Source organism: Centrocercus urophasianus, unplaced genomic scaffold (assembly GCF_019232065.1).
Source record: "Centrocercus urophasianus isolate 14NV4802_14NV808 unplaced genomic scaffold, USGS_Curo_1.0 seq_36, whole genome shotgun sequence".
Taxonomy (NCBI): domain Eukaryota; kingdom Metazoa; phylum Chordata; class Aves; order Galliformes; family Phasianidae; genus Centrocercus; species Centrocercus urophasianus.
The window spans coordinates 3776206-3789197 of record NW_024884933.1 but is presented as its reverse complement, the minus strand read 5'-3'; the positions used below and the strand labels follow the sequence as shown (position 1 = coordinate 3789197).

The 12992-nt window shown below is 46.9% G+C and overlaps 1 protein-coding gene across 4 annotated transcripts in view; it reads right to left on the bottom strand.

Moving 5' to 3' along the window:
- RERE (arginine-glutamic acid dipeptide repeats) overlaps window positions 1–12992 on the bottom strand; it is a 168130-nt gene that overhangs the window by 72058 nt on the left and 83080 nt on the right. For 3 of the 4 annotated variants that reach the window (XM_042831792.1, XM_042831794.1, XM_042831793.1), the window contains exons 6-7: window positions 11401–11505; window positions 193–241 (exon numbers count right to left, since the gene is read on the bottom strand). In XM_042831792.1, coding sequence (XP_042687726.1) covers window positions 193–241; window positions 11401–11505 — 154 coding nt within the window. Of the gene's footprint in view, window positions 1–192; window positions 242–6759; window positions 6946–11400; window positions 11506–12992 lie in introns of those variants that run through there. The other variant, XM_042831795.1, reaches the window with a different exon arrangement.

Here is a 12992-nt window from a genome sequence, read left to right as displayed (position 1 = left end):
TAGTGAACAAAACCACGTAAGCAGCAACATTTGACATTGAATAATCTCGTCAGCTAAGGAGTTCTAAGGAACTCATGATTAACCTCATAAGCTCGTTGTCTTTGAGCGAATACAATTCTAAGTGTGCACTGAACAGGGTAAGTGCCTAGCAGCAAGTCCTGCAGCTATTCAAGTACAAACAAAATCCCTTACCTGATGACTGGGTCCAACTCTGATTTCACCTTGGGTACTGTTTAGCCTCCTAATATAAAAAGAAAAACCAGTAATGAGAAAGAATTATGATTAATGAAACCTGGGATAATGGCCTGCATTTCTGTCATTGTATTTCCAATGCAAATGGAAAAGAAGCAAAAATAATACATTCTTTAAAAGAAAAAAAATAAAAAGATATACTCAGGAACATGACAGGCCACACTGCAAATGGCAAACAGCAACAGGACAAATCTGGAACTTTCAGTCCCACTGTTAGGACAAGGTGGAGGTCACTCCCAAGCACGACGTGAAACCACAGCAGCAGGAAAGCATCGGGCAGTGATGCTGCAACACACATCTCCTCCTTTCTCGTGTTTCCATGCAATATAGAAATAACACTGACATCAGAGAGCCTCTACAAGCCCTCCCAGTGCCCCAGTGCCCAGCCAGCACCTCACCTCTGCTACAGCTACAACCCAAGAACTGCCCACTGCAATGCCAAATCCGAACGCAGACGACATGCAAAGCACAAGCTATCAACAAGCACACAAGGATGGATGCCTTCCTTATGAACACCTTCATGGACATTTTCTTTCTAAATAACCTGTTAAGGAGTAATTTGAGTTGTTCATGTTTGAATAGCGGAGTTTTGTGTTAGCAGAATCTGCAAAAAATAATCCCTCTTCCAGATGAGCTCTGGGAAACCATTCAAGAGTTATTGTGTCATTCCCAATAATAAAACACATTTTTCCTCCCATGTTTTGTACAGAATTACCAGGGAACCGAGGATGAATAGAACTTTATCAGTGAAGTCTGCCCTTTATTACCATACAGACAGCAGGAAAGCACACCACCAGCATTTCTTATTCAACCCTGCTACGGTCGTGGTGATGCGAAGTGATGAAGAGAAATGGTTTACTTTAAACCACAGAAATTCAAACCCACAACCAGAAAGTGCCAGCCCTGCACCAGGCTAACCACCCAGAGCAGCACACACTGCTACACGTTAAAACCAGAGGTTTTCTGACATGGATATCTGCGTGCCTTGTGAACACCTGCAATGTACTTCGACGTTCTGAGATGAAAGCGCGCACTGAGCTTCACCTCACGGATCATTCTGAGATCTTATTCCCAAGTGGGGAAAATACAGCAGTGCATGTGAACAGACCTTATCAAAGAGAAGGATAGGAGGACCTGTCAGGCAGGAACTGAAACTGGTTTTGTAACTCAGCCCTATGCTGTGGTGCCTGCACGATGCTGCCGTCCTGGTACACCAACCTGCTCTCCAGCAGCATTGCCAGAAGGCTCCTGAAAAGAACCTTCTCCAATGGATACTTGTGTGAGATGTGATCTGACACTGTCCTCGTGTTTTCAGGTTATGCAGGGAAATGGTTGAACTCAGAGAGCAGGGTTTGTATTTACAACCAAGTTATAAATGAAATGTGCACTTTTACAGCTGTAATGTGTGAGAATTCTTCCCTGTAAGGCACGAAAGGAAAGGCAACAACAAATGCTGATTCTCTTGCTTTACTCCCAAGCAGGGTTCTAAATAGGTTCTAAAGCCATACACATCTCTGCTAGTCACTGCAAGTCAGGCTTGAGACATGTCTGTGCAGTTCCTGCCAGCTACCATCCTTCACCCAAGCCAAAGGCTGCTGAAAAACAGAACGTATTTGTGCAAAGTTGACAATTTTTGGTTTAGGTAGGGGAAAAAAAACAACAACAACACTCCAAATTCTTCCCCAACTCCCAGTTCCTTCGTTTGCATGACACTGAATATTAATAATGCAGCATCACAGAATCGAGACTGCACGTGCCCTAGCATCCTACGAGGAACTGCAAAGATAACAGCAAAATCTTGGATGGGGTGATTCTTGTAACTGTGGCAGGGAGAAACGGCCCTGTGTGCCCCCATCACCCAACTCAGCATCTGCTGATGGCATTCCCACCCCAAGGGGACCCCAGGTAGGGAAGGGCTGTGCAGAGCAGTGAGCACTGGCAGGGGGTGGTCAGACCATGGGAGCTGCTTGCTGCAAGGGGGCACAACGTGTCAAATACTTTCAGACAGTTTCCGTCTCCCCAGGAACGGATTTGCAAACGGAGAGAAAAATTCTTGCTATGGAAACTAAAACGTACCATAGAGTTGTAAGCCAAATTATATTGGTGGAGCACAATTACAATAATGATGGTGAGGTGATCCGTGTTTATTCTATGGGAAGGAAAAAAAGAGGACCCAACACGGTATATGAAATCTGACACAAAAGAAACCGATGTAACAAAGCAGTATCCATAGCAACAACAACTTAATATTTCAGTCCTCTTCAGCTGCAGTGGATTAAATATAATGACAAGATGTTCCCTTTGAAAAGTAACCTGTTGCCATGGCAACGTTGTATTCTGAAAAGTAAACAGGGGCTGGTCAGGGAGAGATGGAAGCCTGCGACGGAATATCAAAGAGGCAGAAACCTCTCCAGCAGAGCAGGGCAGCACCAGCACCCACTGATCCCAGCAGAGCACAGCGACGTGGGTCAGCTCCAAAGGCTTGGTCCCTGTGGTTCTAAGGAAAGGGGAGGTTGGAGGGTCGGGGCCGAGAGCAGCACTGCAGAGAGCAGTTCAGAGGTGAAGCAGAGAAAGGAGCAGCAGGAAGGCTGCCAACAACAGGTCCTGCAGTGAAGGAACACGCCTATCATCCCCTGTTTGGTCACCTGCCTTCATCAGGCAGGGAAGGACCGTGGCACGGTGAGCAAAGGGGCTGAGCTGCCAGGGAGCAGCCAGGCCAGCAGTGAGGATGGCTCAGGATCAGGCTCTGCAGCACCAACCGCTCTTACTGCACTGCCACAGCCATATGGAATTCAATGCTGCAAATCTGCTGCAAAATCCCAGAGTTCAGAGGCAGAAGCTAAACGCTTTTGTGGGTTTTCGTGCCCAGCAGTTTTCTGCACAGCCCCAGCTTTGAGCTGCCCTCCATGCGAGCACAAGGCAATGCCCCAGCATAGCACACCCCACAGGCTCCATGCTTCTGAGAGCCAGCAGGCAGGGAGCAGACCTCCCAGGTCAGGGGTCACACGTAGCCAGGGGAGCCTTTGAAATGGCACTGCTGCTGCTTTCATGCTTTCCCTTTTACCAATGAAGTACAGCAAGGAACGTGCCATGCACTAATTGCACTGCTCTGCCCTGCGATGGAGCAGCATCCCGTGCCATTCCTGGTCTAATCATTCTGATTCCACGCACTCAGGTGCTCTGTAATTATGCTAGAAGGATGCTTCAGAATGAAGATTTAAATGCATTCATTCTTCTCCTCTTCTGCACAGCTCTCTCTAAGCGTTTTCAAAACCTGCTTTCTAAAACCCATTCCCTACTGCAACAGGTCCATATCACTTATGCAAAAGTAACTAAAAAAAAAACAAAAAAGAAGTTGAAGATGGGAAACCAGGAGTGCCACAACCTCAGCAGCAGCCCTCCCCACCCCAATGCTCTTTAGAGGGATGAAAAAATGACTGCAGTCCAACCATGGTGATCACGAATGAGCAAAGTGTGGCTGCCTCCCCCCCCCAGCGCCCCGCCTGGCAGGATGTTCTGCCTCACACTGCCCTGTGCAGCACAGCCAGGCCTCACACCGCAGCACCAGTCTTTGCCTGCTGAACATTAATGGTGCAGAATGCACAGGCACTGCTGCTCTGCAGCACCAGCACTCATGGGACGTCAGCAGTGCTGCAAAGCAGCCTCCAGCACAGCTCTGTCCCAGCCCTGCTGCCTTCTCCAGACATCTGCTGAGAGACTGAACTACAGCTTGCTAACTTCTTCCTACAGTTATTTCCTACCATCAGAAATTTCATGTTGAGTTGCATAACTTCATGTGTCCAGCCTGCCCCTGTCTTAACACAGGGTTTGTTTGCAGCCACATTTTTCTGGGAGTCCCACAACGCTCAGAAAATACTCTTGCTAATGCAGCCATGGGAAGTCAAGTTTGGTTTAGGACCTGTTTGTAGCAGAGCATGTTATAGTAAAGAGTTGCATAAGCAATTCTCTGTTCCGACTGAAAAAAAAATAATAATAATAATCAGACCTGTGTTTCAGCCAAACCAACTCTTATGGGAACGCCTCTGGTGATTGCTCAATCCAAAGCAGGAACGAATATGCCTGCACCAACGTCTGCATCTCCTGCACGAGCTCAGACCTGCCTGCTGACTGCAGAGGGAGAGCCTGGGGGAAGCAGAGGGCTGTGCTTCCTGCTGCTCTCTGGGGAAGGAAGTGGCTGCAGATGTTTGAGCCCGACAGGGAAAGCTTTTGCACAGCGTTATTTCAGCGTCAGGTTCCTCCTTGAGAATTAAGGTTACGTGGTCTTTAGAAGCACCATCGTCGTGCAAAAAGGCAGGATGGAAGCAATCATGGCACAGCCAGGCCAAGAGCAAGTCACTGGGAGGAAACCAGCACTCTCTCCATAGAGGAATCACCTACATGGGTAATGCTGTGCTTGCAGCCTCCACTGATCACCTCTTTAATGTGCTTACTTCCAAACAGAGATGACACCAGTACTTTGATCACAAGGCCAGAAAAATTAGTTGGTGGAAACCCCAAATTCTACCATCCTGGTTGGGAATACAAAGCCCTAATTAAAACAAATCACAGCCCAGAGAGCTGGAAGGCAGAAGGAAGAGGTAATCATACTGATAAAGAGTTTTGAAAGAAACAAAAATAAAGCCCAGAAATAATAATAATTAAAAAAAAAAATTAAAAAAAAAATAAGACTATCAAGAACTTGGTCAGCATTCCTTCACCTGAAGAATGCAATACAAGCAGCAACCCAGAGAAATGGGCAACCTCAGACAGCCCTGTGGAGCTGCAGCTACCAGCACACCTCTGCCTACAGGCTCTGCTGGCAGCACAGGGGCATCTGAGCAAGGACAGAGGGCCTCTGCACCACTGGCAGCCCAGAGCAGGCAGGCTGTGCAAACCTCAGGAGCTCTGACACCAGAGGCATGGTTCAGCAGGGAGCTGGTGGAGCTGACAGCACCTCGTCGTTCCCACGAGCTCCCATGTGTGTGCAATTAAGCAAAGGATGCCTTATTTGGCAGATCGTTCCAGCAGCGCTCGCTTTGCCCAATGCCATACTTGAACATGACAAACAGATTTGGTTTTGTAACAGCCTACAGGTGCTCTCGTCTTTGTCCACCTGTGCTATTTTAACTTAACCTCCAACCTGTAAAAATAAGCGGGACCAAATTCTCATTTCAAGTTAAAACTGGCATTCTTTTTCCAATCCTTTTTAAATGCATGAGCATGCACTCACCGATGAGCAGCACTAAGCAGACCACTTGGTAGCCCCCATCCCTTGCATATTTCCCTTCTGCACACAAGAGAACATAAAAATGAAACGTAAGGACACAAGATGCCACATCCCTGCGCAGCTGCAGAGCAGCGTTGTGTTTCTGGATGCATTTGAGTGGCTCCTTTATTAGGAATAAGAATGCTTCCCAGGCATACAGAGGCAACACAACTCTGCAGCGATTCAGTCAGGCTGAAGTTCAGGGGAACATCATTTCTATAATTATGAGCACAGCTCTGCTTCAGCCAGCAACAAATATCAGCAGTGATCCACACCGTGTGAAGCACTCTGGATTTCTGCACTCCGTAAGTGCAAACAGAGAAGGGAACGTTATTTCAGACAGAGCACCAGTGCAGATGAAACCTAGCAGCCCTGCTCATCAGTCACCGCCTGCCCTCCAACACAAGGCAGGCAGCCCAGCAGTGACTACAGGTGGAGCAGTGACAGGTCAGCCTGCAGCCCGACATCACAGCACAGCTCTCCCTGCTCACCCTGCCCCAGCCCTCCTGCTTGCACTTGCTGCAGAGCTGAGCTTGCTCCCGCTCACCTGAGCCCCTCAGACCACATCCCATTTAGCAGCAACAAGTTGCTGTGGCTGTGTCTGGCCCCACACAAACCTCACAGCCAGCTGCAGGCACGTTATCACTGCACAGAGCCAGAGTCCTCTCCTTCATTCAGGAGGCTACAAATTCAACTAGCCCTCTGAGACTGCAGCTTGCCCAGCTGCCACATGCCAAGCACCTCACCGCATACAACAACATCACCACATTTAGGATGCACAAGTGTTATTTGCATGCAGCTGACAGGCGAGCAGAGCCACGCTGCTTTTGGGATTTCTGATCCCCCGAGGAATGGCAGCAGGGCCAACACCCCCCAGAATGCTGCAGGCCCCAGACATCCCCTTTTGGGCAGCTCCCAGCATAGATGCCATGAGGCTGGCATGCAGACAGCACGGCCAAAATGCAAACTGCAGCACCGAGGGAGGGGGGGAAAAAAAAAATCAAAGGGGGGGGGAGAGAAGCCGTCAGCGCAGACAGCTCCAGCATTTTGCTACATGCACCCCTGCGCCAGCAGATCCCCTGCTCCGTGCCCTCATGCAGAGCTGTGCAGCAAAGCTGGTGGGATTACAAGCTTCTGAGGAGCATGCAATAAGAAGGACATGATTTCATAAACATTGCAGAAGTCACAAATAACAGCAAAAATCAGCATTGCTTAGGGGAGGCCAGAGTGATGCAGCCTACCTGCAGGGGCTGAATGGATCATCCATGACTATGACAGGCTCTGGTGGGTTTAGATGTATTCCTGAACCTCCTACTTAACAGCTCAAACTCTGCCTTTTCCACTCTACCAACTCAAAATGGAGGCACATGCAGGCTGAGAGACCTCAGCGAGCTTTCACTGAGCTTGTGCTATGACCTAAGCCTGCACGCAGAACGCAGAAACTTCGCCCTCGGACTGCCGGCACTGAGCATGTGCTGTGACCCTCCCTCGGCCGCACGCCGCTCCCCACGCAATCAATCTCAGCCCGCTGGTGCCGTGCATGCAGCAGGAGAAGGCTGCAGCTCCGCCAGCCAAGCTAGTGTGCAGGGAAGTGGGGCCTTCACCAGGGGCTCTGGGACAGCCAACGCGCTGAGCCCGAGACGCGCCTCAAGAGCTGGTTTTTTTTTTTAAATTGGGGTTTGTGATTGGCTTTTGAGAAACAGCAGCGATTAAAAAGCTTAAAGGCTTTTGGAGATATGAGTGACACAAGCTTCACATTGTGACACACAGTGTAAATGCAGCAGCACGCTGATTCCCCTTCGCTCTCCCTCGCTCTACCCCTACTTCCCTTCGTTTTGCCTTTGCTCTCTCCCTGTCCCTGCAGCTGTGACAGCCTGGGAGCAGCACTGCCAGCAGCACAGCCATGCCATCACCCCACGAGCTGCCCAGCCTGGTGCTCTGCTGACACTTCCTCCTGCATGCTTCCATTCCTGCTCGTTAGAATGATTATGAGCAACATTCTTAGCTATGTATGTGCAAGAAATTAATCGTACCCCTCTCCCCCATGGCATAAAATGCTTTCATGAGAATCCCTGCCTCCGCTTCAGACCAGATGCTTGAGTTTACTTCCAGACTACAAAGGAACAAAAAGTTTGGTGATTACAAACTTTTAGAAACAAAACAACTCAGACCAAGCAAAGCGAACCAGGCCACGAACCATCACAGATTTCCTCCCCCAGGTGAATACACCTGTGGGTCTTCCCACCCTACTGCCACCCCAAGCTTCCTGCTGCCCACCCTGTGCCCCTGCCCCATCCTGAGGATGCAGAACCAATCCAAGCAAACCAAGCATTAGCTACCATGCACCTACAGGACCTGCTGGACCCTCCCTGAGCGGCTCAAGGATCTGGGCCCTGGCATACAGGAAAGATGGACTTAGCTCAAACACAGCCTCTGCCAAAAAGGAGAAAGGCAGCAAACTTACAGGCAGACTGACCACATTTCCCCACCTACTGACAGGAACAACATAGCTGCCCCATACATTCTGCACAGCCCCTTCCTGCAGAGCACTTCTAAGTCGGAAGATTTAGGAGCACAGAAGTACCGAGCCTCTATTTCAGCGACAGCCAAAAGGCATTTCTGGATTCATTTCTTCTCATTCTGGATTGCTTTGTTGTGCTTGAGTTGACAACGTGTACTTGAGAAAAAGCTGTCTGCCATTATTTCATCCAAGATAACCTCATAGACACAAGGAGCCAACGTGCAGCACAGGCTGTCATAGGGTGCTGTGAGCCAGCAGGCACAACGACCACAGCTCAGCACCTCCTGCTCCCTGCCCTGGGAGCATACCATACACACAGACCTGCACTTCATACACCTTCCTGATGGTATTTAAAATCGCTAAACTCTTTTCTTTTTCTAAATTGCACTTAATATATGCTGCAGAAATTGCCTTGTGTAAACAAACCACGACACAAACTGTCATAATGCTCTACTAAGTGAAATGAGTTCCAATTACGCTTGCAAGGCTGTGCTTTGAGACATAAGGATGGATAGGTGTGACTGTCTCACCCCCTCTCACTGCCCTGGGCACCACAACACACATAGAATCAGAATATTCTGACTGCTAAAATGTAACCAGAGGAATGGAAACACAAGAGCTCCCTGCTCCTTTTTAGTCTGTTCGCATTTTGGTTGTGGATGTAAATTTCTTCTTGAACTTCAATTATTTTCTAGAGGAGGGCGTTCAGTAAATCGCACACAAATCCTTACTGGCTTCCTAAGACACACTTTTCTCATCTGTTCCTAGGCCTGAAACTTGTATTCCATCTGCCGTGTTTTCTACTGACAGGAGAAGGAACAAAAACTTGATTCAGGCTTCTAATAGAATTCTCCTTGCAGACAATGAAGTAATCAGATTTATAGGTCCTCTCACTCGGCTCCCTTCTCTAATATCCCCCTTGTCTAACAAATTATTTTAAAGACTGAATGTAAAAAGAACATTCTGTCCCAGCTGGCTGCCCCTTCAGAGGAGATATTCCGCAATGGAGAGCCATGAACACAGCTCACACCTGCCTGCAAGATGATTAACACTCAGCTCAAGGTGTCAACCCTCCTTTTGACTTTTCTATTCAACCACTGAACCCAAGTGAGGATCACTGAAGAGTGTAACCAAAATCCAGAGCACAACACCAGCTTCCCATCGCCTGCGAAGAGAAGTCACCCGCAGACACATAGGGCTTCCTTCACATCCAGGCCTTGGGACATCTTAGCACACCAAAGCACTGCAAGTAGCCGGATTCCCAACACACCAAGAGGCCCAACAGAAACACCAGCACCTCATGTGCAATACAAATTGAAAGCACTCAAAGGGAAACACAGCTTCGTAATGCAATCCAGCTTGGCCTAAGAAGGTACCCTGTCCCACACTGCTGCAGTGCAGCTGGGAGGGATTCACAGCCATATCCCGAGCTGTCCCTGTAACACATCCATCCATGCTTCGCCACAAAAAAGCCTTCCATGTTCACCACGTGACATGAAACACCAGAGGAGAAAGTCAGATCAAGCTCAAGACAAAGTTCTGTTGTTGTGGTAGGATGCTTCCACTTCCAAAAGCCAAATACAGCTGGAAGAAGGCAGCAGTAAAGCAGCATGTGCTGTAATGCAGTAGCAAACAGTTCAGCATGGGCCAAACTCAGGCCTTACTCTGAATGTCCTGAGCCCAAAACAAGCTTAATAAGGCATGGCTGCAACCAAAGAAAAGACACAGAGCTGGCTGCTCTGAGCAATCAGCTGGGCACTAAGCGCAATGCTTTGTCACTTCTTTGATCTCAGACGTTCTCTATGTAGAAATACTCAGCAGAATTAACAGCTATTTCCACATAAAGCGAGTTTAGAACTGCCTGACAGCTCTGGCACAAATGGCATTTTGCAATCATTAAACAGCAAACTCCAACACCAGTGCAAGTTGTTCATTTACTGTTCTCTGCCTCAAAATCAAAATGCACTGAGAAGTGATGAAGTTAAAACAGGGGTCCAGTGTGACGCTGAGCATCAGAGATGCACCACAACAAACTTGGTCTTTTTGGACTTCTCCAAAAAAACACACAAATAGCATTAACAAAAGCAATTTAACATAAGGTACTGTGAGATATTCATGGACTTGACGTGCTTTTTCATCCCCAGAGCTCAGCAGCATACACTAGCAGGATTGCCTCCTAGGGACCTATACTGACAAAAGTTACTATCAACGTAGACTGAATCAATTCAAGGATTACACTTAATCCAATATCCTGCTTCAGACATACCGATGGCTTAAGACACTTCAGAGTAAGGTACAGGAAACCTCAGAAATAGGCAATTATGTAATGACACACACAGAGTTTCTTTACAACTGCAAGCAGTTAGTGGCAGGCTACGCCTTGGAGCAAGAGGATTTACATTCCATTAAAAATCATTCATCTACAATAGAACAATGCATTTATTTATTACTTGTATGCTTATCTAATTAAAGTAACTGTTGTCCTTGACAGTATCACTAGAAATAGAGGTCCACAAGGTAATTGTGTTTTCTGTGTTGAAACTATACTGCATTCAGCAGCACAGCACAGCCCTTCACCAACCTCCATCAATTTTACAGGCAAGCACACACAGAAAATGCCCCTAAATAGCAAACTCCATAGGACAGGGCTTGTAAGGTTGCTCTGAGTTAAAGAACTAAGCAGATGAAAATGAACTAAGCATCTGGACTTGAGAATAAGGAAGGTGTGAGCCTAGCTGATAAAGGCAGCTCAGACAACACCCAGCAAGACTCCAAGGACTCCATGGACCAGAAGAGTGTGCTGAACAAACCTCCTTCATAGAGGCTTCAATTGCTAGAAAAAAGTTCCCTCTCTACCTCAACTACACTCAAGGCCAGCAAAGCACCAAGTAGCTACTGGTAAGGAATCCTACAGGGGCAATTACATCTGAATGCACATCTTCCACATTTAAAAACTCTCAGTGTGATTTCTTAGCAGTTCAGCAGTGCTTACTAGAAGATACACACGAATCTTGTGAGCATTTTCCACAATGTGCACTTACTCAACAAGATCCCTAACAACTCCTGCTACTGCTTACACCCCGTAAAAATAAATCCACAGATCTAAATTGGGTATTTAAGTATTTATCAGGCACTATTTATATGTATACACACATGGACATATAATATTTTATATACATATTAAATTCTACTTGTATAAAAAAACATAGCAGGAACAGGCAGCTTCTCCTTCACACTCCCTCTACCCCACTTTCCTATCAGCATCCTGCTTGATTTCAGCTTTTCTCCCCTTTGAAAGGTTTCCTGTTCCTGCAGGCTCAAATCTGTGGTAAAGGATGCCTTGAAAAGTCACTTCTCTTACCTCGTCTCTGGATTATAGCCCAGTATGTAGAAAAATGAATCCACTCTCGCTTTGAACTCTCTAGCAGCAAAAATGTCAGAGAAATGGGAGATGTTACACTTTCCCCTGCAAGAAAGAGGGAAGATGGTATTAGAGTTCTGTTGTAAATAAGTTATTTTAATTAAACACCATGGTAATCGGTGCATGAGTCACAGTTCTCATACGCAAAAGCCACAAACAAGCCTGTTTTAACAGGACCCATGCAGTTCCATCCCGCGGTGGCAATGGAAGACACAGCATGTCAGACTACACAGCACACTCATTAACTCCCATTCAGCCTTAAGAGTCCCACCTCCACCTGGTAGAGAAACAAACAGTGCCTGCCCTGGCAACACAATCATGAAAATGCCTTCTTTCTAAGGTTTATGCAGTCCTTCTATTGCTTTTTTCTTCTTAAGGAAGCTTCTGAAGTTCTACTGCCCACATGGCTTGGGAAGTTGGGCTTTTATTCAGAAAGCCACACAAGCTTCCAGTTCAGAACATTTTCAGACTACTGCAAAATTGGTTTGATCCTTTCAAGTACACAAAACAAACGACAGAACAGCAAGAACAGCAAACTGCTTCATGACAAACTCTCCCACACAACCTCAAGCACTGAAAGTGAGGGAAAAACACCAGGAGGACCAGCAAGGTGAGCAGGACAGAATCCACCTGGCTACCCTGAGAGCTGGGGCTGCACACCACTGTCCCTGTGATGGCCTGTAATTCTCAGCCAATTACCTTTCTGGCAAAGGGCAAAGCAACAGCGAATGCTGCCTGTGTCATGCCATGCTGTAGTGGAAAGTTAACAGGGTCCATAATGGAGATCTCCCACAGAAAAACACTGAGAAAAACCTGCTCACCAGCATTTGTTTTATCCTCCATGCCTGAACCTAGTTCCCCAGTTTGCCCCTAGTAAGGGATATTTCTTTTGGTATTTCACATGAAAGGTAAAGTTTAAGTTACCTGACAGTCAATAGTAACTGTTGGCCAAATAAGCTTGTATTATCTACATTCAGGAAAGCAAGACAGTGCATCAGAGAAGTTGCACTACAAATTACTAGAGGGGATCTGCGAGCATCCAGCGAGCATCCAGCTCTTTCTGCTGGTTAGAGCAGAAGATTGGAAGTTACAGTCACTGATTTTATTTCCTAGTTTGTCATCAACTCATTGTGTGACCAGACCCATTTGTTTGCAGAGAGCACAGAAATAATCTCATTTCATAGAAAATAAACTAGAATTTCAAGTTAACCTCGCTTCCAGGCATCCCAATGCACTCTGCTGCTGTATGCCCTCCAACTGTAAGAGCCCTGGGTGCAATTACCCTCATGTGCCTTGCACACCAAAACTTGCTTACAAGCATTAATTACAATTTGCTAAATAAAATCAACAGAAGTAAACCTTTATCCTGCAGAGGTACATGATGCCATCTATGAGCCATGTAAAATTAACAAAAGAATGGAAAATGCAGAAGAACATCCTTCACTGTTTTCGGAAAGGAAGAAGAAAAGGTTATTTTCCAAGTTGTCCTGGTATACAAAAACCCCACCTTGTACCTTTCTCTTTAAGCAAGA